A 25,454-nucleotide genomic window follows, 5' to 3' on the forward strand; every position below is an offset into this window, starting at 1 on the left:
AGAGAATGGATTATTTGCCCCCAACCATCTTCATCTTTAATGTGTGGTTCTTCCTAGCTAATAGAATAAAATGGATGTCACAAACAGGTGCTTATTGCTTTCAAGATGAGTTTGGACACAGCCCGTGGACACTTATGATAAACAATTTCGGCTGATGGCTTTATAGCATAAAATATCATAGTTAAAACTGAGGAAAAGATTTGATTAAAGGCAATTTACAAAGGTTTCTGGGATTCCCTCACAGAAGTCACTATCTTTTGCTGTCAGTGTGATAGCCTTGAGAGTAAAGTGAAAGGAAAATTGACTGGAACATCCCAAGACAAGTATTGTATTTTTCCCTTTGAGGGCAGCTAATATGTAAGACTAGCGCAGTGTGTGCTTGTCGATGTGAAAATGTCTAATATTATTATTATTGATGATTTAAAACTGGGTCTTCCTAGGTGGCTCTAGCTGGGTGAAGTATACTGTGTAGCCCCAGTTGGCCTCAAACTCTGGATCCTTCTGCCTCAGCCTCCCTAATGCTAGCCTTGCAAGCGGGTACCACTGTACCACTACATCCAGCTTAAAGTTATTTTGTAGTTGACCTGATTAGCTACTTCTTCTTTTTCTCTCTTTAAGTACATTGCATGTTCCAGAGAGTGGACTGCAGAGTTAGTATACTGATGTGTTTTCTCCTTTTCCTCGTTTTTCCAGTTGTGTGCCTTAGTGATTTAGTAATGGTGCAAATTCACCATAGTAAGGAGTAAGGAAAGGGACTGATTTCTCTAAAGAAGACTGAGATTCCAATAAAAGTGATATGGGAGATAGGCTTAGAAACTTTTGCTGTAAGAAACTGTTAGGTCAGGACTGTGATTTGGCTTTTCATATTTAAATTTTAAAATGATTAATACTTTTTGTTCATAAATTCTTCTTATGAGTACTTATGACAAGAAACAAAAATTTCTTATTATGGAACACTTGGGACTTGGGGATTATATTTTAAACATATTGCATTAAAAACTAATAATATGCTAAAAATATAAGCCTAACATCTTAATGAAAAATATCCATATTTTCCAAGAGAGAAAATTAGTGAGGAGAATGCTTTTTTTTTTTTTTTTTTTACATTTTTAATAAGAGCTCTTAAGTGCAGGTCTTAATAAAAGACAGCTATGCTGTCATATTTGCTTCTACATTGCTCTATTATGCTGTCCCATACAGAGGAACCACTAGAAATCTTGGATGTATACTGAATAAATAAAAGCAAGCAAAGAAAGAATAGATGTAATAAAAAGCAATATATCTTTATGTTACTTACAAAATAAGTATAGGCTTGCAGAATCTCTAAAAATATTCTAGGGACCCTTCACAGTTGTTGCCCCATATGTTGTTTTCAGAAGAAAAGATAGTATCTTATAGTTTGAAACAATTGATTCCCACTTCTTTGGATTATTTAGAAATCTCTCTCTCCCTCTTTCCTTGTCTCTTTGTGTCTGTCTGCCTGCCTGCCTGCCTGCCCCTCTCTCTCTCTCTCTCTCTCTCTCTCTCTCTCTCTCTCTCTCTGTGTGTGTGTGTGTGTGTGTGTGTGTGTGTGTGTGTGTGTGTGTGTGTGTAGCCCTCTAACTCCTGGCAATCCTCTAGCTGCACCCTGATGCTAGGATTTTAGTTAATAGCAATATAACAGAGAGGTAGTGGTATTCCATTGCCTCCTGAGATGCGAATCATTAGAGTCTGTTAATAGTTGAAAATTATGTATGTATGTATATATGTATGTATGTATGTATATACTTGGTAGCAGCTAAGAAAAGGAGCTACAGTACAGTGTTTGGTTTCTCCTTCATTTACCTAAATGTGTTAAGAATAAAACATATTTGATGAGTAAGTGTCCTTCATAGGCCATAAAGATTATTCCTTTCATCAGAACTTTTAGCATTAGAGGTGCATGTTTCCTTTCCCAGCAACACTTGCCCCTGAAACCGTCACATGCCATTGCATCAGGAGGTCTGTGTCAGCTGTTTTCTTTTGTGTAATCAATCTTGTCTTTTCAGAATCTCTCCTTGAACCTGGAGTTTTATCTATTCAGCTAGACTGGCTTGCCAGTGAATGTCAGAGAGCTGCCCTTCTCTGAACCGAACAGTTAGGGTTAGACATGGGCTCTGTTGCATCTGTAGAGTGTGGTTGTTGGGGATCCAAACTCAGGGCCTCATACTTGCACAGTAGACTCTTTACTGACTGAGCTGTTTCCCCCCAAAGTTAATTTTGTAAAAAGGTATTACATTTATTTACTCTGTGTGTGTGTGAGAAAGAGTGCATATAATTGTTTAGTTTGAGTCACTGAGCTCCAGGTTTAATGAGAGACCCTGTCTCAAACATAAGATGGAGAGTAATTGAGGAAAATATCAATATTGACCTCTGGTTTCCACACACTGGAACATGTACACAGATACATACCCCTCTACACCACACACACACACACACACACACACACACACACACACAGAGAGAGAGAGAGAGAGAGAGAGAGAGAGAGAGAGAGAGAGAGAGAGACCAGAAAACTATATTTTACTTATTTCCATGCTAATTTAACATTATTATATTCATATGAAATTTCTTTATTCATAAAGTAGTAATTAGTATTATCAGGGTTGTTTTCTTTACATTGTACTTGTAGGAATGTCATTTGGTAGAATCACGTGCCCTTAATATATACCACACCACTCGATAGTGGGAAAGTCAGAGTGAAAACATAGCATCCAGATTTCAGAGCTACGTTGGCTAAGGAGTATTAAGTACAGCTTGCCTACAAACATCTGTGGATATTAGGATTATATATGTTTAGCTGATAAAATTTGTAGAGTAGAATTTTTTACTGTACTTGAAATTGTTGGAACTATTTCATTGTTTACATCTTCATTTTCCATATAAGCAATCTCACTAAAAAAGAGGATTGAGTTGCCAAAGAAAATATAATTTGTTAATTAGTAGTCTCTTAATTTAGAAAACTAAATTGTCTTAGGCAACTCTTTTTGTTTTGTTTTTTGAAACGGGGTTTCTCTGTGTAGCCTTGGCTGTCCTGGACTTCCTTTGTAGACCAGGCTGTCCTTGAGCTCAGAGATCCACCTGCCTTTGCTTCCCTGAATGCTGGGATACACATGTGCGCCACCATGGCTTCTTAGCCCACTTTTAAGAATATATCACATAAATTTTGTTATTTGGGTAATTTTTTTAGATTGATTTATACTTATTTTAAATTTTGTATGTATGTGTGTAGAGGGCGTGTGATATTTGCACATGTTGCAGGTGCAGATCAGAGGTGCTGGATCCCCTGGAGTAGAGCTAGAGCTGGCTGTAAGCTTGGGGTTTTAGCAAGAGCAGCTGTATTCCTGACACAGCTCTCTGGTGATCACACAAACCATGAATAACATCCTACTATGCTAATAAAAATTAAACTGTAAACTATAAGGGACTACATTCCTCCTCCCCAGGAAGATCATGCCGGCCCCCCAAAAAAGAGAGAAAATAAAAGAAAAAAAATCATAGATTGGGGTGATGGTGCATGCCTTTAATCCAACTAGAGGTAGGTGGATTGCTGTGAGTTCAAGGCCAGCCTGGTCTACAAAGTGAGCACAGGACAGCCAGGTGGTACAAAGAAACCCTATCTTGAAAAGCTAAAAAGGAAAAAAAAGTTCATGTTCTTACACCCTGCTGTGTTCATCCTTTATTTGGTTAGTAGAAAGACTTGATTGAGAAACAGTTGTGAAACTTTTCTTAGAGTGTAGTGATTGGAAATAAATTGAATTTATGATTGTGAAGTTGTATTCTTTAATTTCAGTTGAACCAGGTATTATTACGTACTAACATAAGCCACCTGTGTTGTAGCCAGGCTGACCAGCACAGATTGTCCCTTTGGTCCTCATATACTTTACCTGTATCTGTCCTTAGTCATCTTGTATCCTGTGTCAGACACAAATTTTAACTCTTTCAGTAACACCCAAGGAAGTTACTTTTCTCCCTGTCAAAATAAAACCTTCTCCTCTTTTCCTACGCTAGGGTGTTACTTTGAAATAGTTGACCTGCCAGATAGTCTGTCTTAAACAATAGTTTGCCACCTGCTTTATTTTCTTGCTGCTTTCTAAGTCAAAGGTAACACTCTTGACCTATCTCCAGAATTGCAGTTATGTTATTGGCCAATTTGACCTTTGACATGAAGGTCCAAGTTTTATCACAAGGTGTATATATTGTCTACTTCAACATTTTCTAAATATTAGGAAAATATTCTGGATTAGTCAGTCTACCTTCTGGCATAGTAACAGGTAAGAGAGGGAAAAGAAGTGCAGAGGTAAGCGGCAGGGGCGTGCTGGTACGGCACAGTGGTATGTTCACCACTGCTCATGTTGCTGAGCAGCGTTGTGGACACTGAGGAGCTGTGTAAGATGCTGCTTCTCATCTGAAGGGACTTAAAATCTTAGAAATGCAACGTCTTGTTTAACAATTAGTTTAGTTTTAAACAATTAGGAAAAAAATCAGAAAGATCTCCATAGTAATTATTGTGAATATTTATTAATTATAATAGTAGCAGTCCATACAAAGCTGCATGTTAAAATTGGTACCTTAATCTTACAAGAGTTTTGTGCCCTTAACTACCTCCCTCTAAATAAAATAAAATTTAAAATGTACTAAATAATAAATTACTTATTTTCCGATTCTTCTCTGTTACAGATGATTACTGTGAATGCTTCCTTGTTTCCTAGTTCTGTGGCCAACTCACTAATTGCAGTTGGAAATGATGGGCTTCAAGAAAGAGACAGAATGGTCCGGGCCTGCATTGCTATTATCTGTGAACTAGGTCAGAATTTTCTTCAAGTAATAAAGTATTCTGTAAAGTACATAAAACCTTCCCTAATGTCTTTAAAAGAAAAAAATGCTTTATTAGTGCTGCAAAAATATGAAAATGTTCATTTGTGGTGTAAAAGTAGAAAATATTATTTATCAAATACTTCAAAATTTATGTTGTCTTATAAATTTTCAAGTGTATTTATCATGAAACTTGATTGTATTCCAACAAGAACAACAACAACAATAATAATAAAGTCTAAAGTGTAGCCATATGATAGTTGTGATACTGTATATTGATTTGGTTTGAAAGTAATAGTCTACAGTACATGAAATGAATGAAGTCCTTTTTACTAGGGATCAGAGATTAGAGTGAAAAAAGTGAGAATAAAAACACGAGTGCAGCCGGCAGTGGTGGCGCACGCCTTTAATCTCAGCACTTGGGAGGCAGATGCAGGTGGATCTCTGTGAGTTCGAGGCCAGCCTGGTCTACAAAGCAAGTCCAGGACAGCCAGGGTTACACAGAGAGACCCTGTCTCAAAAAAACCAAACCAAACCAAACAAAACAAAAAAAAACACAAGCACATATTTCTCTCTACATTGGGAGAACAGTAGATTTTGAATTATCAAATAAGTCATAACTGGATTTTAGTACCTACAGAGTTTACTAAATGGAACTAAAAATATTGTTTGTTGGCAGAGCAAACAAAGTAACAAAGTTAAGTAAAATAGTAAAAGCAAATAACCGCCAAATGCCTGTGTGGCTAATAACTACATTTAAGAATATAATTTTAAGTACCAAAAAACCCATGTTGGGTTGGATTTATTTATTTATTTATTTATATTACTAAAAACTAGAAATAGTGAAGATCATATTTTATCTTGGAATAGTAAATTAATTAGTAAAGTTTAAATTAAAACAAAAGAGCCATTCTACCACTGAAGGCTCAGTGCACTGTCCTTAATACCTGGTGTAGAAACAAGATCAGAAATATGATTATGATAATTATCATAATATGATATGTAATATGATATGTGACAATATGATATGTAATATAATATAATTATGAAAACTGTAAAAACTTTATAATGTGCCAATGTATGGGATGCCTAGAAAGTTTACTGATTTCTGTGTGCCATAAAGTGAAGCCAAGTGTAAAGGGGTGAGCAGAGCAGGGCAGGCAGGGAAGAAGTGGTGAGCAGGGCAGGGCGGGCAGGGAAGAAGGGGTGAGCAGAGCAGGGCGGGCAGGGAAGAAGGGGTGAGCAGAGCAGGGCGGGCAGGGAAGAAGGGGTGAGCAGGGCAGGGCGGGCAGGGAAGAAGGGGTGAGCAGGGCAGGGCGGGCAGGAAAGAAGGGGTGAGCAGGGCAGGGCGGGCAGGGAAGAAGGGGTGAGCAGGGCAGGGCGGGCAGGGAAGAAGGGGTGAGCAGGGTAGGGTGGGCAGGGAAGAAGGGGTGAGCAGGGCAGGGCGGGCAGGGAAGAAGGGGTGAGCAGGGCAGGGCGGGCAGGGAAGAAGGGGTGAGCAGGGCAGGGCGGGCAGGGAAGAAGGGGTGAGCAGGGCAGGGCGGGCAGGGAAGAAGGGGTGAGCAGGGCAGGGCGGGCAGGAAAGAAGGGGTGAGCAGAGCAGGGCGGGCAGGGAAGGAAGGGGTCAGACCCCACGGCACAGCGACATGTCTTGTTAGGGATTGCTCAGCCTGCGTTTATACTAGTTGGAAGAAGAAAACATTGAAATACACACTTAAATTTTGGAAAACTTCAAGTTGAGAAATTTCTTAATAAAACAGAAAAATGTAGTCGGAGTTCTTTTAACTAGAAGATTTTTTTAACATATATGCTTGAAAACTCACTGAAATAAATGGGTCTTTAAAATAAATGCTAATACCAAACTGCACAAAAGTAGAATGCATAGAAGTGTTTGCAAACACTGAGGAAATTATGGCTGTAAAAAGGCTCACTAATGTACCTTTGTAAAATAGTAAAGGAGCAAGTGATTATATTGAGAAACATACTTAGATAGTTAGAATGCTACCTCATCGATACACTAGAATGGAAATCATAAACATTTTACAGAAGAAACACTGTGCTGCATGCCAATGCCTGATACCTGAGAAGCTGTACTTACAGTAATATGTAGTTATAAAGTGCTACTGAAAACAGAACTAAATTATCTTAAATGTCACTCACACACAGAAGAAGAAACCATGAGAACATTAATGAAAAAAGTAACGGAAGAGGAGAATTTCTGTTAAACCAACACCTGATGCTAGCCTTTTCATCTGTGTGTTGATACGTGTGCACATTCGTGTGAAGGCCAGAGGCCCACAGTCTGTACCTCTCTCAGTTACTTTGCACCTTAGGCTTTGAGACACCACTCTTAGTAAATATTGTTTAAAAATTTGAACCATATTATTGGTAAAGTAGTAAATGAAGTTTAAATATTAGAAAGCAGTTGTCACTATAAACATAAATTGAAAGCTGAATTAAGTGAACACATGACCTAATATGTTTGCTACAGTAGAACAGTGAAAATTCAAATTTGATATATTTCAGCATTAATAATCAGACTAGAATAAATAAACACATAAAATGTGTAGGAAATACAGATCAAGATGGTAGGGAAATACATTTTAGTAAATCAGATTGAGTTTCAAGAAGATACAAGTAACGCGATGTGCAGAAGGAGAACAGCAAGTATGGTGGAGGCAGCACACTGAGACTAGCACAGTTAAGTTCTGCAGCAACCTGCTTGGGCAGCTGGTCAGTACCCAGGAGAATAAACTTGACAGAGGAAACCAGGGAAACATTTTTTTTTTTTTTGGAAAAAAAAAGTGAAAGAGAAAGGAAGCCTTTTCTTTTCATATTAAAAACAAAACAAAAAACTATTAGCATCACCGATTTTTAGAAAAACAAAAAATGTTGCAGATTCTATTTTGAAAATCATGTTGGCATATCATTACATATAAAGATCAAAGCTCTTAGACCTAGGGGAGGGGAATAGGGTGAAAGCAGGAGGGAGGGAGGAACAGGAGGATACAAGTGATGAGATAACAATTGAATTGTAATCTGAATAAATTAATAAAATTAAAATTTAAAAAAAATCAATGCTGGGCATGATAGCACATATCTGTCATCTCAGCTCTTGGTAGACAGAGCCAATGAGCTAACCCAGTTCAGAGACAGCTTACAATTATAGCTCTGCCCCCCCCAAAAGAAATAGAAGTATAAAAATCAATTTGAGAAACATGCTGGGATAATTAACAAAATGTTCACAAGGGGAAATTGAGATTATTATCTCAATGGTACCATTTATCTCAAGAAAACTCAACTTCGTGGCAGGGAAAAAAAGTGGAACTTAGGTCATTAAGATGCTTACATGTCAGGCATGGTGATAGACACCTGTTATCCCAGTACTCAGGACACAGAACAGGACATGTGAGGCCTGTCTGTGCTCTGTGCTAACTTCTAGGCCCTATTTTCAAACCAGAAGTCCCACAACAAAAAGCACAGACTACATGCAAGGAACAGTCCTATTCTTCAAAGTAAGAGAAAAGTTTTTCATCTTAAAGTTACAAAGTGTCTGTGTGTGTGTGTGTGTGTGTGTGTTTGCACGTGCTCAAGTGCACATGTGAGTGTTTGCATGTATGTGTGTATTTTTATAAAAGTGAATGCAACACACTATTGAAGCAAAATTGAAAATAACAAATCCTATAAAATATTTGGAAAAAAGGCTATGGGGCTAATGTCTCCATGGTAAAATAAACTCTGAAATTGAAGAAAAAATATTCAGTAAAATATGTCCAAAGAATATGACAAAATTGTTCAAAGACATTTTAAAACTCAAGAGTTGGGGAAAAGATACTAAATGTTATTAAATTTAAATAAACATTAAATCAGGCATGAATCTAATAATCTTTTACTTGTAAATATACTTAGTTAGAAAGTTTTCAAATCCAAAAGAGAACGTAAGATTTAAGTTAAAAAGTAGACTTTAAATACTCAGTACTATGAATATAATTAGTTTTTCTTTCATTTTAGCACTTCAGAACCCAGAGGTGGTAGCCCTTCGAGGCGGACTAAACACCATCCTGAAAAATGTGATTGATTGCCAATTAAGTCGCATAAATGAGGCCCTCATTACTACAATTTTGCACCTTCTTAATCATCCAAAGACCCGACAGTATGTGCGAGCTGATGTAGAATTAGAGGTAGGCACTTTTTAGTATGTTTCTAATATAAATTTTAATTAAAAATACTTACTTTTATTTAATATGTATGGGTGTTTAGTCTTTATGTATGTCTGTGCACCATACATGTACAGTGCCCACAGAGGCTAGAAGAGGGCATTGGGAACACCAAGAACTGGGGTTACAGATGGTTGTAAGGAGTCACGTGGGTTCTGGGAATCGAACTTTGGTCCTCTGGAAGATGTTTTTAACAACAGAGCCATCTCTCTAGCCCTAAAATATGGTTAAATATATGTTATTTTGAAATTTTGAAATAGTAGACTCAAGTGCTACATTAATTACCTAACCTATGCTAGTTTGGTTTATTCCCGTTCTTAATAGATATTTGATTGGGAATGAATTAAAAATGCTATTCTCAAGAATATTTCAAAAACATGGAAAATAGTTCATTTTTATATAGCCCTAAGAAGGTTAATGAGCAAGCTAAAGGATGGATAAGATTGCACTAAGACATGCGCCTGTATAAGAAGTTTACTATGTTAATATTATCGTCTTCACCTAAGTAGTTTCTGTTTATTCATTAAACAGTAGTGAAATTCTCTTCAGGACCACTTTGAGGGCTGAAGAGATAGTTCAGAGGGTTAAGCCTTTATTGTGTGTCTGATCCGGGAACACTCCTAAAACCTGGATGTAGTTCAAATCAGTGATCCCAGAATTCCTGGGAAAACACGTGAATAGGCTGGAAGCTTATGTAGGAACCTCAGGGATGGAAATCTCAAAAGGAATTCTGTTTCAGAAATAAGCTGGGAGAGTACAGACTCTCCAAAAAGTGTACTCCAACTTCCACATGCACACATGGCATGTGTACACCCAAACTCATAAACATCTCTCTCTCTTACACGCGCACGCGCAGAAAGAGAAAGACAAGTACACATTTGCGCACATGTGCACACACATATACTAAGTTAATAACAGTAACAGTGGAGAAACAAAGCTGTTTAGCACTATCTATAATTGAACGTGCATGTATCTTAAGTATGTCTCATGTAATTCAAGTAGAGAACTTTATAGTTAATTTAAAGTAGTAAGACCACTGTGTACTCTTTATTGTATGGTGGTATTAACTGAGGATGTTGGCCCATGACTGTAATCCTAGCATTCATGAGGCAGAGAAGGAGTAATGGGTGTTGGGAGGCCAGACAGGGCTGTTAGTGAGACAGTATCAGGCAGCAGTTATCACAGACTTGATCTCAACAGTTTGTTTTGGGGAATGTACTGCATTGTCTATTGAAGATAGCATCCAAAATAAGTTTAAATCAAAGACTTAATATTACGTTATAAATTATCTAAGATTTAAAATGTTTATTATTTTCTAATTATCCTTACCATTTTAGGGAAGGATCCTTAAATGTAGAAGTTCTGATTTTGTTAGGATTTTTCTTTTCTTTTTTCATAGGGTCTTCCTATGTTCCCTGGCCTGGTCTCCAGATTGTAGGTCCTACCTTAGCCTGCCATGTAGGTGGGATTATAGGCAGCATCAACATTCTTGGCTCTTTTTAAGAACACTGCAGATGCTTAAGGGTTCATCAGACTACCATAACTAACAAATGTAATAAGACCCAGTTTTAATGTATTATTCATTAGACTCCTGTGCCAATGGGTATTAATGATATTTTACAAAACGCTTAGCTTTAATTTTTATCAAGTAGACTAGTTAATATTAAAACAAGATTTTTATATTCAAAGTCAAGAGATGACTAAAAGAAGGTAGGCTCTCTTATTTCTATACATTATAAAGCAAAGTAGCAACCCTTTAGATGAAAATAACCTGTAAAGACTATGGTAGATTTTTAAATAAATTGCTGTATTTTGTGCTTTTAGCCATAAACATCTTTCTTCTTTGGTAAGATGTCACCCCATTAGTGTGGGTGTGAATTTATCCTTTGACTTTGCTAACTTCATGGCTTTAGGCAAGTCTTCTCCTGACTTAGCTTTTTCATAAGTAAATTGATGGTAATTGTTTTCAAAGTTAAAAAAAATTAATATGTTTGGTTTTATGTTGAGGTCTTTAATCCACTTGGACTTTGTTTTGTGCAGGGTGATAAATATGGATCTATTTGCATTTTTCTAAATGTTGACCACCAGATAGAACAGCTCTATTTGTTGAAGATGCTATCTTTTTTCCATTGTATGGCTTTTCCTTCTTTGTCAAAAATCAAGCGACCATAGGTGTGTGGGTATATTTCTAGGTCTTCAATTTAATTCCATTGATCAGCCTATTTCTATGCCAGTACCATGCTGTTTCTATTACTGTTGCTCTATAGTACAGCTTGAGATCCAGGATGGAGATTCCCTCAGAAGATCCTTTATTGTACAAGATTGTATCTTAGCTATTCTGGGTGTTTTGTTTTTCCATATGAAGTTGAGATTTGATCTTTCAAGATCTGTAAAAAATTTTGTGGGTATTTTGATGGGAATTGTATTACATCTGTAGATTGCTTTTGGTAAGATGGCCATTTTTACTACGTTGATTCTCTTGATCCACAAGCATGGGAGATCTTTACATCTTCTTCAGTTTCTTTCATTAGAGACTTGAAGTTTTTTTCATACAAGTCTTTCACTTGTTTGGTTAGAGATACACCAAGATACTTAATATTATTTGTGGCTACTCTGAAGGGTGTGTTTTCCCTAATTTCTTTCTCAGCCTGTTTGTATATAGGAAGGCTACTGATTTTTTTAGTTGATTTTGTATCTAGCCACAGATGAGACCTGATAGGCAGTGGTCAGACAGTGGGGGAGGAGGACCACCTGTCAGAGGTCTGGTGGGGCAGAAGAGGACAGAAGAAAGAAAGAGAATGGGAACAGAAAGATAAGAACCAGAGGATTAGAATCAGGATGTAATGTCAATGAATAACAAAACAAAGTAAAAAATTATCTTAAGCTGGGCAGTGGTGGCACACGCCTTTAATCCCAGCACTCTCTAGAGGCAGAGGCAGGCAAATCTCTGTGATTTGAGGCCAGGCTGGTCTACAAAGCAAGTCTAGGACAGGCAAGACTACACAGAGAAACCCTGTCTCAACCCCTCCCTCCCCCCCCAAAAAAATACATCTTGAAAGTTAAATGTTCTAAATAACAAATCTTAATAGTAACTGCAGTACTTGGCAAGCGTACAAGCTTATGTTTAGTTATGTGCATTCCCCATCCTACATGCAATGTGTTGCCTAGTTCTTCACAGTAAATACTGGCTCCTTTGCCTGTTACCACTGTCTTCTGACCTCATCACCATGTCTTCCTTGTAGAATCAATTAACACAATGTAGTTTTTTTATACATTATACCAGTTTCTTTTCATTCTAAACCAATACCTTTTCTGTAAAAAACTATTTGTAGTGATCTCTACTGCCAGACATCACGTTCCTTCTGTTAAAAATAGATGTGTGATGGACTGAAAGTTTTGTGTCTCAGTTTTTAGTTTGCCTAGTATTTATTTGTATTGAATTTATACAAGTAATTGTGTAACTGCTTACTTTTTCCTGGACAATTTGTTACGAGGGGTATATTGTAGGGGAAACTCACATAAGCTCTTCCTTGACTAGAAAAATCGAGAGCTTTCGGAGGCTATGGAGTGTTAAAATAACAATCTGGAAACTAATCTCCTGTTCTTGACGTTTACCAAGTTCTCAAAGTTGTTTAAACATACAGAACATACGCTTTAAAATTCTTGCCATGGTGCATGCATTTTAATCCCAGCGCTTGAGGCAGAGGCAGGCAGAGATGAGTTCAAGACCATGCTGGTCTACATAGTAAATTCCATATCAACCAAGGCTATGTAATGAGAATCTGTCTTTAAAAAACACAAAGAAATCTGTTTGGGACTATAACTATGGCTCAGTGGTTAAGACCTGTCTCTGCTTTTTCAGAGCACCCCAGTTTGACTCCCAGCACCACCCATGTCAAACAGATCACATTTCCTCTAACTCCAGCTCCAGCACCTCTTCTGGTGTCTGTGGACACCTACACTCATATGCATGTACTTACACACACATACTTATACATAATTAAAAATAAAGGAAGCTTACATACACATAATTAAAAACAGTAAAAAGAAATCTTATTAAAAGTCTCATTCTCACTGCTAAGTAGAACAAAGAATACTAAATTGTATTGAAAACACAGGCAAAATATTATGTTAGGATCACAAAACAGACAGTCGTACTGTTACTAGAATAACAGGTAACTTGTGTTTAACACAGTCATTGGGATCAAATGAATAGCTCCTGTTATTTACCTGCATAGAGGAAAGATTAACCCCCTCTGCTGGAAGATAACATTCTACAAAATGACTGTCGAACATTCATCAGAAATTTCTAGTCATGGCCTGGCTAGTTGGCACAGTGTGTAAAATGCTTGGTGGAGCACAAGGGCTTGGTTGGTATCTCCAGCACCCACATGAGCAAAATAGGTATGGCAGAATGTGCAGAGACAAGACAGATCCTGGACTCAATGGCCTTCACTCTAGCCTCCACCGTTGTCTCTAGGTTCACTGAGAGGCTGTCTCAGAAAGTAAGGTGGAAAGTGCTTGCACAGGCAAGTCAGCCCCCAACACACACATGCACACACATATGATTTCTATATATGTAAAAAGACATGATCACATCACTGAAAACCCAAAAGAAAAAAAAAGTCTTAGAACTTGCTCAGACATAATCCAAATAGAAAAGACTCAAGTAAACTATAGTTAACTTATTCTTGAAGATAACTATAAGTGAAGATATGGAGGGTTTTATTATATAATTAGACATACAAAATGAATCAAATAGAATTTCTAGTGTGAAGAAATGTATCTAGAATTCAGAATTCTATGAAATTGAAATCTCATTGTGGACAAGGAGCTATCAAGAAAACAAAAATGAGTCAATAAACTAACCAGAATAAACTGCGATAGGGGCTAGGGCCACACAGAACATAGCATGTGAAGAGTGCAGTCTCTGTCTTTGCAAAGGGAAGAGACGGTTGGCAGAAGCAAGGATCCAGAGTAAAATGGCTAAAATTTAGTTTCTATATTTAACTATATTTAGCAAACAGTAAAAACAAAAGAAAAGAAGTTGTTAGCCACTCTATTGTAGGATTGCTAAATCCAGATCACTTAAACTCTTTAAGAACAACTTGAGGAGAAGAAACCAACAGAAAGACACACCACTTTGCAAAACAAAAACATATCGACAGCTGATTTTCCAGCATAAGAAATGGAATCAAGATGTGTTTGGTTGAGATCGTAATGAATGCTGAAGGAACATGGCTGCCAACCACATCTAGAAATAACCTTTATGCTTGTGTCTGCTTTGCTTTAGATGCACATTATATCTGAATTTATGAATTAAAAATTTAGCTTGTATTTAAAATCATGCTACATTTTAAAAATGAATTTGGAGAACAAATCTCCGAGACAGTCAATCCAATTAAAGCTACAGAAATTGAATTAATTCTTGTGCGGTAGAAAGAATACTTTTTATAATAAAAATTCTTTATCTTTCTCTTTCTTTTTCTAATTAGCGAATTTTAGCACCCTATACTGATTTCCACTACAGACACAGTCCAGATACAACTGAAGGCCAGCTCAAGTAAGTACCACAGATTCCTGCTAGGGTGGATGTCTGTGTGCTTACTGTATTCACTGTGTTCACACTGAGTATGTTCAGAGCCAGGGCAGTGGGAGTAGAGTAAATGTCCTATTTCCTGGCTTATGCTGTACTTCTCTCACAGTTACATGGTACAGATTAAAAGACAGCGTTAAGAAAAGCTAATTTGTGTTTTCCTAACCAATACGACACTGAATTCCTCTTGTTGTTTAATAGCTGTCTGATGGCGAGGTCACTGAGGCTGCTGCATAGGGAAGCTGAAGAGAGTGCTGACCAGAGCCCCTGCAGTGCGCTCTTGGTTCCTGAGCGTCATTGCTACGCTCACTCTTATTTAGCCCACTCTGTTCCTGATGTTCATTTGAGGCACACCTAAGAATGGTTTTCAGAAAGATCAAGATTTATAACTTCATTGTAAATCATGTTGTGGGTTTTATTTTTATTCATTTACTCATTTTTTGCCTTACAATGTTACCCCTCGCTACCCAGGGACCTGCTGTATAGACCAGTGTGACCTTGAACCTACAGCAGCTCTCCTGTTTGTCTCCTGAGCACTGAAATTATAGGTGTGCACTATCACACCTGGCTTACATTGCCCATTTAAAATTGAAGATCAGTTTATACTAAAAGTTGAGTAACTGGTTTTAAAATAGATCAGATATTTTTCAAAACATCTTGTTTTGCTTTCAAATGTAAATAATTAACATTAATGATAGATTTTTCTCTGATATCAGCAAAAACTCATTTCAGTTTAAATTTGTGTCTTTACAAATGCCCCACCCCCACCCTGCAACAGAGAAGACAGAGAAGCACGATTTCTAGCCAGTAAAATGGGGATCATTGCCACATTCCGCTCGTGGGCAGGTAGGTTCTGCGTGCTGCTCAGTGACAGAAGGAAACTAAACCATACATGGTTTATGAGTGTTTAATTGCTATAGCATCTAATTTAAATATGAATGTAGTTTTTGTTTGTGGTATGATTACCAAGGAGAGTTACTAAATTATTAAAAGACAGTAAAGGGAATTTATAGTAAGTAGAATACTGTAATCTGTATGTGTATATACTTGTTACACTTGCAAGTCAAGTCACTGTGCTAATGATTACCTGAACATATTAAGAAAAATCTAGCATTATCTACCATCCTTCCCCTAAGACTTCCAAAGTAAAAGGCAAAACTAGTGGGTTGTATGTCTTGCTAAAGCTTGTTACTTAAAAACGGAGTAGTGATGTCATAAATAGTAAGTTAAGCGGGTGTTAGGAGTCTCAGACTTCTTTGTTATTTGTTTTTGCAGTTTACTTGTACCGCACCCAGGGCTTTATGCAGGAGTTCTACTCTCAGGCTGTGTCTCCAGCGCAACAGATTTCCTTAGTGCAGGGATGTACGTGCTTCATCTTTCTACAGAGTAAATACTTAGTTTCATAGTATAACCACAGAGAGAGCTTAGAAAGGAGCGTAGGCCATAGCAGAGCAGAGGAACTTACTTAAACATAGCTGTGTCCTTAAGGACACCTTACACATGTCTTTTCTGCACAGCTGTTTATCCTAGCCAGTGAGCTTTAGCTAGTATGTTTCCACTGTGCTTCCTCTGTTCCTTGGTACCTCAGTGAAAACCCCATCCTAATATTTCACTCACCTTCATGTGCAACTGAAAGGTTGTATGTGGACCTATGAGTAAATAGAGCATTGTTCATACTTGTCTTAATTTATTTTTCTGTTGTCAAAACAAAATATCAAAAAGTAGGCAATTTATTTTAAAATTGAGGGTTATGTGGTTCCCAGTTCTGGAGGCTAAAGTGTTGAGGAACATGGCATCAGCATCACGTGCTGAGAAGACTAGTCTGCTAGCTCTAGTCTTCCCTCTCACAGTGTTAGCCTGAGCAATGCCTCATCTAGTCCTCGTCACCTCCCAAGACAGTCAGCTTGCCTCTGGGACTCTGTTCCTGACATACGATCCCTGAGGTCCCCAAAGCTGAAAGTGTGAAGCTGTGTATCACTAACCCCCATGTCTTTTTTTAACATGGACATGGCTTAGGTCACCCTGGCAAGTTCAACCATCTTCGCCCTTACTCCAAGACGATGCTGTTTTGTCATTAAGTATGCTCTGTTATCCCTAAGCTTAACTGCTGTTACAGCCATTTTTCTTCTAAACACCAAGACAGCCTGACTGCTCACTATGCCTTCCTTTTATCCTCCACTCACTGTCACCATGTCTCTCTTTAAAGTGCATCTCGTACGCTCTTACTAACCGGCTTTTCCCTGTACTTTATATGCTGATCTATGACTAGAAACTTTAAGTTAGATGATTTCTGTCCTGTATTGAACTAGGAAAAATAATAACATCTCAGTTACAACCTTGATCTAACAGAAGTAGTTTGCTAAATAGTCTTTAGATTCTGTGGCACTATTTATGAATTAAATGCAATTTTGCAGTGTTAGTTCTACATAGATTTTTCCACAGATGTCAACGGCCTTTTTACTGCATCAACATAGGGAGATTTATATCCCATATTGTAACTTCTGGTTTCTCACACTACTGTCAGATATCAAAGTGTGAGAAGTGCACTGCAAGGACTTGAGCATTTAATTCTGCTTTCTGTGATTACTGTGACTTAAAATTTGATTCTAAGTCCAGAGAGAAATTAGAGAATATAATGTAGATTTATATGGCACACAGCCATACAAATTGATCTTCCTTAATATAAAACCCAAAATGCTACAATATCTGAGGGTTTTTTTTTTAAAGCAGTGTCATAAGTAGAAGATTCTACATCTGACCTCGTGTGACTTATAATACAAAAACATTGAGTTTAGTCCCCAGAATATGTATACATGAAACATAAAGAGATTTATGTTGAGACCACACAGGAATTATCCCATGGCACACCTGCAGGAATTCTGAAGTTTGAAAAAGAAAATCAGAATCTAAAACACATCTGGTTCTAAGGCTGTTTGATAATACGCCTCTCAGCCATTGCAGTGGTGCCAGGGAGCTTCAGAGTCCTATGTGATTACTTAAAAACATTTTTTCCTAGCATTTTAATTTTAATTTTAATACAGAACATTTAAAAAAAATAAAAACCACAGTGCAGTGGTTAGCGTGTAGATTTTGTTACCTTGCTTCACTGTCAGTATGCCAGTTTCTCCCAGTGTCTTCAGCATTCCCTCTAAGTTTCTCTAATGATGAAAGCTTGCACATGCCAGCATTTTCAGTCCTAAAGGAGGTGCACATGCACTGTTTGCTGTTGTAGTTTTTTGATGATAACTATTTTAGTGTAGTGTAGTGGTCTCTCTCATTTATGCAGTTTGTATTTTATGATAATTCTATTGAGCTTTGATGCTTGGCTTATCACCTATTTACATATTTTTATGATAGAAGATTTTAGTATTTTTAAAGTTCTGTAACTGAAACTTTGTCTGTGAACTTTATTTGGAATCTTGCTTATTCTCATTTGTGCACTTAGGAGATTTTAGAACTAAATTTGATGATATCATGCAGTTTTTTACTGTAGTCTAAGGAGTATTAGGTAGGGAAAATACCATTGTTTTCCTCTCTCATGTTCTTACTCCCAGAGAAGTATTCATTTATAGCCATCTTGATATTCATCACTTTCTAGGTACGAAATAAAAATTGATAAGGAATTTAGATGATGAAATTAATGGCAGATTCCAATTAGTAGAAGAATTATGAGATTACTTGGTATCCTTTACATATCAATTATAATATGCAACTAATATAACTTAGATTTTTATATTATGACACATTATAGTAGAATTTCTTTCTCAGTGAATTTTTTTTTAACTTTTATCCTTCTTAGGTATTATTAATTTATGCAAGCCTGGAAACTCTGGGATCCAATCTCTAATTGGAGTACTTTGCATACCAAATATGGAAATAAGGGTAAGTTGCCTGGACCTTTAAAAGTCACATGAGGGGCTGGAGAGAGGGCTTTCCAGTCACTGTGTCTCCTGCTCTGGCAGAGGACTCAGGCCAGTTTCCCAGCACATGTGTTGTAACTGTATTTCCAGGGAAATCCAATGCTTCTAATCTCCATAGTCATCTGTACGCACGTAAGGGCATACACACTGCACACATAAACACACACATGCACAGGGTTTTTAGAAATCATTTTAGGTGAAATGTTTCTTCAAGTTGTTAATTTTTAGTTTAGAGCATTTTCAGTGCATGAATACTTAATAGTTATATATAAATAACTTAAAATACTGTTAGGAGTGGCAATTTTATTAAAATTTGGGCTGAAATATAAATTAATTATAGTTTATTAAAACAATATGAGTAAAACAGAAGGGCATTCTTATTAAGTAAATGTTATATTTACGTAATCATGCTTCATAATTTATATATTTTTGCTACTCTGTTAGTGTTTTTATTTTGAAGATGGTGGATACTTATGCATGATTTATTAGCTATATTTTGAAATTGTTATACTTAGGAAATTTATATTAAATAGCTAAACCAAATTTAATGTTTAGTTAAAGAATATGTTAATTATTAAGTTCTTTTTTTTTCCCTTAAATATTTTTGTTTTAATTTTGTTTCTCCATTTTTCCTCCTAGTTTTTCTTTAAATGGACTGTGCCGATAGTTGGAAAAACTGTTAGAAAGCAGTGACTAGGCGTTTCTTGCTTAAAATATGAAATGAAAAGCCCTAGGTCATGGAAATGGGAGGGTATTCTTCTAAACTGAAAGTCTCTGGTCAAGGAACAGAAGGAGCAGTTTCGTTGACCCTTTTTTGAGGTGTTGAGAATCAAACCTTGGAATGTTGTATGCAAGTGGTTTGCCACTGAGCCACACCACTGACCATTAACTGACGTCTGTCCCTATACATGGAAAGAACTGAAATCTGTGATAAAGATTTTTAAAATTGAATACATTTATGTTAAATATTTAGTAATTATCCCTTCCTTAATACAGTCTTGATAGAATGTTTTAGCTATGTTTTCATTAATTTTGTTACTCTATAAAAATGACCTTTTAAAAGTCATTAAAAACTTTATCTGTGGAAATAAGTGAGCTGTGTTTGCTGTTCCAGCGAGGGCTGCTTGAAGTGCTCTATGACATATTTCGTCTCCCTCTGCCTGTTGTGACCGACGAGTTCATAGAAGCCCTGCTCAGTGTAGGTAAGGGCTGAAGTACACTGGAACCTGTTGCTAACATTTTTAAGTGACTTGATGGAAACAAATTACTAAATAGCGAAATACAAATCTGAGTATTTCCTTTTTTTCCCTTGTAATTAGGGAATTGTCTAATTTCTAAGGTGACTGAGTCCCCAAATGAAGAAAGTCCCAGCTGTACACATTCACATGTGCAGCTCTGTATGTTGCATGGGGTGCGCAGGTGTGCTCACGCCCTGGTGCTGCTGTTGCAGGCACCTACGTCACTTGACAAGCGTCCGCATTATAGAAGCGTCCACACCTTTGCCACTCATAACACAGTCTCTACCACCCCCAAGTGGATTATTTTTAAAACCACTTTGAAATTTTTTGTAGCCGGGATAGCTGATAGTCCCAGGCTCATCTGTTTCAGCATTGCTTCATCTGGTAACTACCTGATTTTAACTCTTAGATCCAGGAAGGTTCCAGGACAGTTGGAGGCTTTCGGATGGCTTTGTGGCAGCTGAGGCAAAAACTATTCTTCCCCATCGTGCTAGATCCAGGTAGACTTCAGAAATGAAAATGACAACCATTTACAACCTTCACTGCTTTTATGTTATATGAACATTTAAATTGTTTCTGTGCTTTTATTTCCAGGCCAGACCTCATGGATAATTACTTGGCACTGATACTCTCTGCGTTTATCCGTAATGGACTTTTAGAGGTAATATTGCAAGCTTTTACTTTATACTGCCTGCTCACAAAATTCTTAGGAGTGAAAAACCATATCTGATGCAGAACCGTTCATACACACTGCTGTGCAACAGCGATACTTCCTCTTGCCTTCCTAGGGCCTGGTTGAAGTGATTACAAACAGTGACGACCACATCTCAGTCAGGGCGACCATCCTTTTAGGAGAGCTCTTACATATGGTAAGTACAGTGACTTCCAGTTGTGTGGGTTGAACCTTTAGGAATTGAAACAGGTTAATTGAATAGCTCAGACAATACAGTTTCGTTTTACCAAAGCCTTCGGTACTTACTCCTGATAGAGATCTATGTGGCTGTATTAACTAGTTTCATAAATGTAGCAAGGATGGAAAATACAAAGTACTGAGTGTTGATTTTTTTTTTCCTTTAGCCACTTTGATGTAGGTATTTTGATTCTGTGAATCTTGATGGCACTCTGAAAGGCATCCTACTAAAGAAAGCAGGAAATAAAAATTTAAAAAACATGAATTTTATTTTAGTCTGCTGGAAATGTACTCCATACATTGTAGTGACTTTTTGGCCTTCACAAAGTTTTTGAAAAAGTTCTAAATACAATTATCTTTCCTGAATATCATAACATAATTTTCATAAACTAATAGTTTTAAGTTCACAGAATGAGACTTCTGTACTTAGTAAACTAAGGAAGGAACAGTATAGAAATTTATACTTGTTAGTCAGTACCAGTTGATAAAATACTAAATAAAAATTACTTTAAACTTGTTTAGAAAGAAGTGATTTTTTTGGGGGGGGGGACACATTTTTTTTATATACATCAGTGGCTTGCTTTTATTGGAAAGAGCTGGCTTCTTCTCCCCTTCCCCCTCTTAAATGTTTCTGGCATGGCATGGTAGCACACGATTTTAATCTTAGTCCTAGCCCTGAGGAAGGAGACCCAAGTGGATCTCTGGGTTTGAAGCCAGCCTGGTCTACATAGTGAATGTCAGAACAGCTAAGGCTACATAATAGACACTGTCTCAAAACCAAATCCAAAAGTGGATGTTTGTTTACTCCTTCGTTCTTCCCATCTCTTTTCTCCCCATGTAGCAGCTTAGTTACATATGTGAGGTAAAGAACTGAAGAGTTTACAAAATCTGACTTTTTATCAATAACTTAGACACTTGTTCTGATCTCATTCTAAACAGTACTTCACATCAGATGAGGTGTATGTTAGTTCTCAAGATATAAAGACACAGTATTCATTTCCTTTATATGAAGGATTCTTGTGATAAAAATTTAGTCTTTTTTCTAGAGCCCAGGGCATCTGATTCTCATGAGAGATTAAAAATTGGCCAGATTAGGGGCTGGAGAGATGGCCCAATGGTCTGCTTTTCCATGGACTTAAGTTGAATCCCCAACATCCACATGGCAGCTCACAATTGTCTGCAACTCCAGTTCCAAGGGATCTGACACCTATATACCAATGCACATCAAATAAAACTAAAATAAAAATATTTTTTTAAAAGTTGGCCAGATTAAAGGATAGCAATATTCACTACTTTTTATCAAATCTTCACTCTTTTACATTTAATAAATGTACTTATTGGTAGGAAGTTGGTTTGGTAGTATAATTTTGCTGGGCACGAGGAGATAATGTTTCTATTTAAAGATTACTGTTCTGTGGGACCGTCATGTTCTAAGAAGGTGGATAAAGCACAGCCTCTACACTTTGTCAAGGGCAGTGGTTTGCTACATAATCCTCCAGGTCATTTAAGAAGTGATTTAGTACCTTTTAGAAGTCATATTTCATAATAATGGATATATGAAAATTAGTTGCTTAATTAATTTTTGTTCTTATTCTTTAAAAAAAGTTAGTGTGTGTGTGTGTCCATCTATATATTCATATGTGCAGTTGTGCCAATGTGCACTGGGGGTCAGAGGACAACTTTGGAGGAGCTAGTTGTCTCTTTCTACCATGGGGGTCCTGGGTTAAAACTCAGATCCTCATATTTAGCGGCAAATCTTCTGTCCTGCAGAGTCATCTCACTGGCTCAGCCTTTCTTTCTTACTGAAATTCAGTGGGATTAAAAATTATATGTATGTGTGGGTAGAAATAATTGTTAATTTCATGAAAAGCCTTGAGTTATATTAGTCTGAAATACTATATTATGTTTGCAAATAACTGAATTTGTTTCTAAAATCTCATAAAGTATGATGTTCCATATAGGCAAACACAATTCTTCCTCATTCGCATAGCCATCATTTGCACTGCTTGCCGACCCTTATGAACATGGCTGCATCCTTCGATATTCCCAAGGAGAAGAGACTGTAAGTATTAGACCCTAGGCAAAGTATCTACCTAGATAAAACCATCTCTTTCAACGGGGAGAGAAATTAGGCAGCGTGGATGGAGGTTGTGCTTGGAAATTCTCTTCAGAAACCTCAAGAGAAAGTTACAATTCTCAAAACATTAATAATTTGTAGTTGAAGCTATAAAGTATTAGTAAGTGGTTGATTCACAATTTTTTTTTTCATGTTTTTGAAGACTTTACTGTATGGATGAAATGGTGTTTTTCTGTTATTTTAATTTGTTTGCTATTAAAATCTAGAAAAAGTTTGTCAACCACATTTTCCCCTTTGTAATGTAAACAAAATGCAGTTTACTAGCTTTTTGGAACCATGAACTTTTGTTTAAGATTACGTATTCTTCAAAAGCTTATTTAGCTTTAGAAACGCAGAGGTTTACAGGTGGGCCTACTGTCAGTAAATGACAATTATTCATTTTGATTTTTCCAGTACATAGACTGGAGATGATATTGTTCAGCTGAGGCATTATCAGAACACCATGGTTCCAGAGGGAAGCTTATGGTATAATGTAAATTTCAGAGTGGGTAGGGGCTTTGGGGGTGAGCGTACATCATTAGCCAGGGCCAAGTTGCTGGGGATACCTTTTTTGCACAAGGAAGAATTCCAGGTGCTTGCTGTACATGATCTTAAAAGAGGAGAGGAAGTTTAACCTGGCTACCAGGCAGGCTTTGACCTCTGGAGACAAAGGTGGGGGCGTAGGGCTACATAGGCCAGGACACACAGGCCCCAGGCAACCTGCCTATAGTAGAACGAGATTTCTGGGGTTTGGATATATCTTGATTCAACTCTTGCTCCAGGATGGTTGGCTTGCCCCAGTCCCACAGCTCCCCTGCCCCACAATGTGGTATTCTAAACTGTGTCAAATTAAGGTCACAAATCTTAGAGATCATTAGGAATTAAAAATTATGCTTAAAATAGTTGAAATAGTAGTACTCTTAATTTTTTTTCATTCCTTATTTCCCTAAATACTTGCCAATCTGACTGCATCATAAGGGTTTAGACTATTTCCCAGAAGTTCTAAAATTGAGACTTGGTTGCTGCTAAGTTTCTTCTTTTTTTCTTTCTTTTTGTTTGTTTTTGGTTTTGTTTGGTTTTTGATTGTTTGGTTTTGGTTTTTTGAGACAGGGTTTCTCTGTGTAGCCTTGGCTATCCTGGACTCACTTTTTAGACCAGGCTGGCCTTGAACTCAGTGATCCACCTGCCTCTGCCTCTGTGAGTGCTGGGATTAAAGATATGCACCACCATCTGGCTGCTGCTAAATTCCTGAAAACTATACATTTACGTATAACAAAGAAGTAATTAAATAATCTTAGAAGATTCTAGTTATGGCTATCAATAATACAGAAGGTGGAGCCAGTTCAGTTGATTCTAAGATCATTGCTGATAATATTGATGGACAGTGAAATTTATTGCAACTTCACGTAAACAAAAATCAGGTTCAACTAGAATGGACACTGTATGTAAAGAACAGAGCTTTTAAAAGTTTAATTAGAAAACTGAGTTCTTTTATGTCAATATTTGTGTATATTTTTGACCATGTGCAGGGGGAGGGGGTGCGCCTGGCATACATATAGAAGCCACAGGCTGAAGTCAGATGTCGCCTTCTCTTACTCTCCACCTTACTTTCTGACTCAGCGCCTCTCCCTGAACCAGGAGCTCACCTCACCTCCTGGCTAGGCTGGCCGAGCAGCCAGGTCTCAGGACTTGGATTTAGCCGACCTCTCCTCAAGCACTGCAGTTACAGGTGCACGCTGCATTGCCGGCATTTTGTAGGTAATAGGGTATCAGGTACCTCTCATGCTTGCAAAGCAAGGGCTTTACCCACCAAACCGTCTTGCCAATATTGCATAAGGTATTCTCAAAACCCATACACAGATGGATCTGTCACTTTAGAAAAGATTAGTTAAGTGAAAGTTTGAGCCCAAAATAGGTCTCTGTAAAATCAGCAGTGTTGATGTGTTGTCATCATGATCCTGTTCCTGACTGATGTTCACTTCACATGATAATCTCTGTTCTTGAATTTATGTAAGCTTAAGTAACCCAGCAGCCATTACTTGAAAAGTATGCTAGCCTTGCTACAGTGTCGATTTGTCTCTCCTCCTCAGGCGAGCCAGTGCAGCCCTTAATTGTTTAAAACGCTTTCATGAAATGAAGAAACGAGGACCTAAGCCTTACAGCCTTCATTTAGATCACATCATTCAAAAAGCAATCGCAACACACCAGAAACGGGATCAATATCTTCGAGTTCAGAAAGATATATTTGTTCTTAAGGTACTGACATGAAAAATGAACATAGTTTTAATTTAGTTTCCTAATTCTCAGCAGCTGGATTACAATGTATTTGCACTGGTCTGGGTTTTCCATTTCATTCAGCAGATGGGTTTTCAAGTGACTAGTTTTTACCATGAATAGGAATCCAGGAGCTGTGTTGAGGTGTATGTGACAGTAGAGTGTGTTGTGGGTATTCGTGCAGGTATGTGCATGTGTGTGGAGACCAGAGAACAACAGAAAACACGGTGCTGTTCTAGACACCATGTACTTGAGTTCTTTTGTTTTTATTTGTTTTTGAGACAGGGTTTTTCACTGACTGAAAACTCACCCCATAGGCCCAGCTCCGCATTCTCCTTTATCTTCCACAG

The 25,454-nt window shown here is 37.4% G+C and overlaps 1 protein-coding gene across 1 annotated transcript in view; it reads left to right on the forward strand.

Moving 5' to 3' along the window:
* Positions 1–25,454, forward strand: part of Rictor (RPTOR independent companion of MTOR complex 2) — a 93,681-nt gene that overhangs the window by 41,070 nt on the left and 27,157 nt on the right. The window contains exons 7-17 of the mRNA XM_051150929.1: positions 4,699–4,825; positions 8,845–9,014; positions 14,546–14,613; positions 15,425–15,492; positions 18,446–18,528; positions 19,681–19,768; positions 20,214–20,304; positions 20,399–20,465; positions 20,593–20,673; positions 22,676–22,776; positions 24,921–25,086. Coding sequence (XP_051006886.1) covers positions 4,699–4,825; positions 8,845–9,014; positions 14,546–14,613; positions 15,425–15,492; positions 18,446–18,528; positions 19,681–19,768; positions 20,214–20,304; positions 20,399–20,465; positions 20,593–20,673; positions 22,676–22,776; positions 24,921–25,086 — 1,110 coding nt within the window. The remainder of the gene's footprint in view (positions 1–4,698; positions 4,826–8,844; positions 9,015–14,545; positions 14,614–15,424; positions 15,493–18,445; positions 18,529–19,680; positions 19,769–20,213; positions 20,305–20,398; positions 20,466–20,592; positions 20,674–22,675; positions 22,777–24,920; positions 25,087–25,454) is intronic.

Source organism: Acomys russatus, chromosome 9 (genome assembly GCF_903995435.1).
Source record: "Acomys russatus chromosome 9, mAcoRus1.1, whole genome shotgun sequence".
Classification (NCBI taxonomy): Eukaryota; Metazoa; Chordata; class Mammalia; order Rodentia; family Muridae; genus Acomys; species Acomys russatus.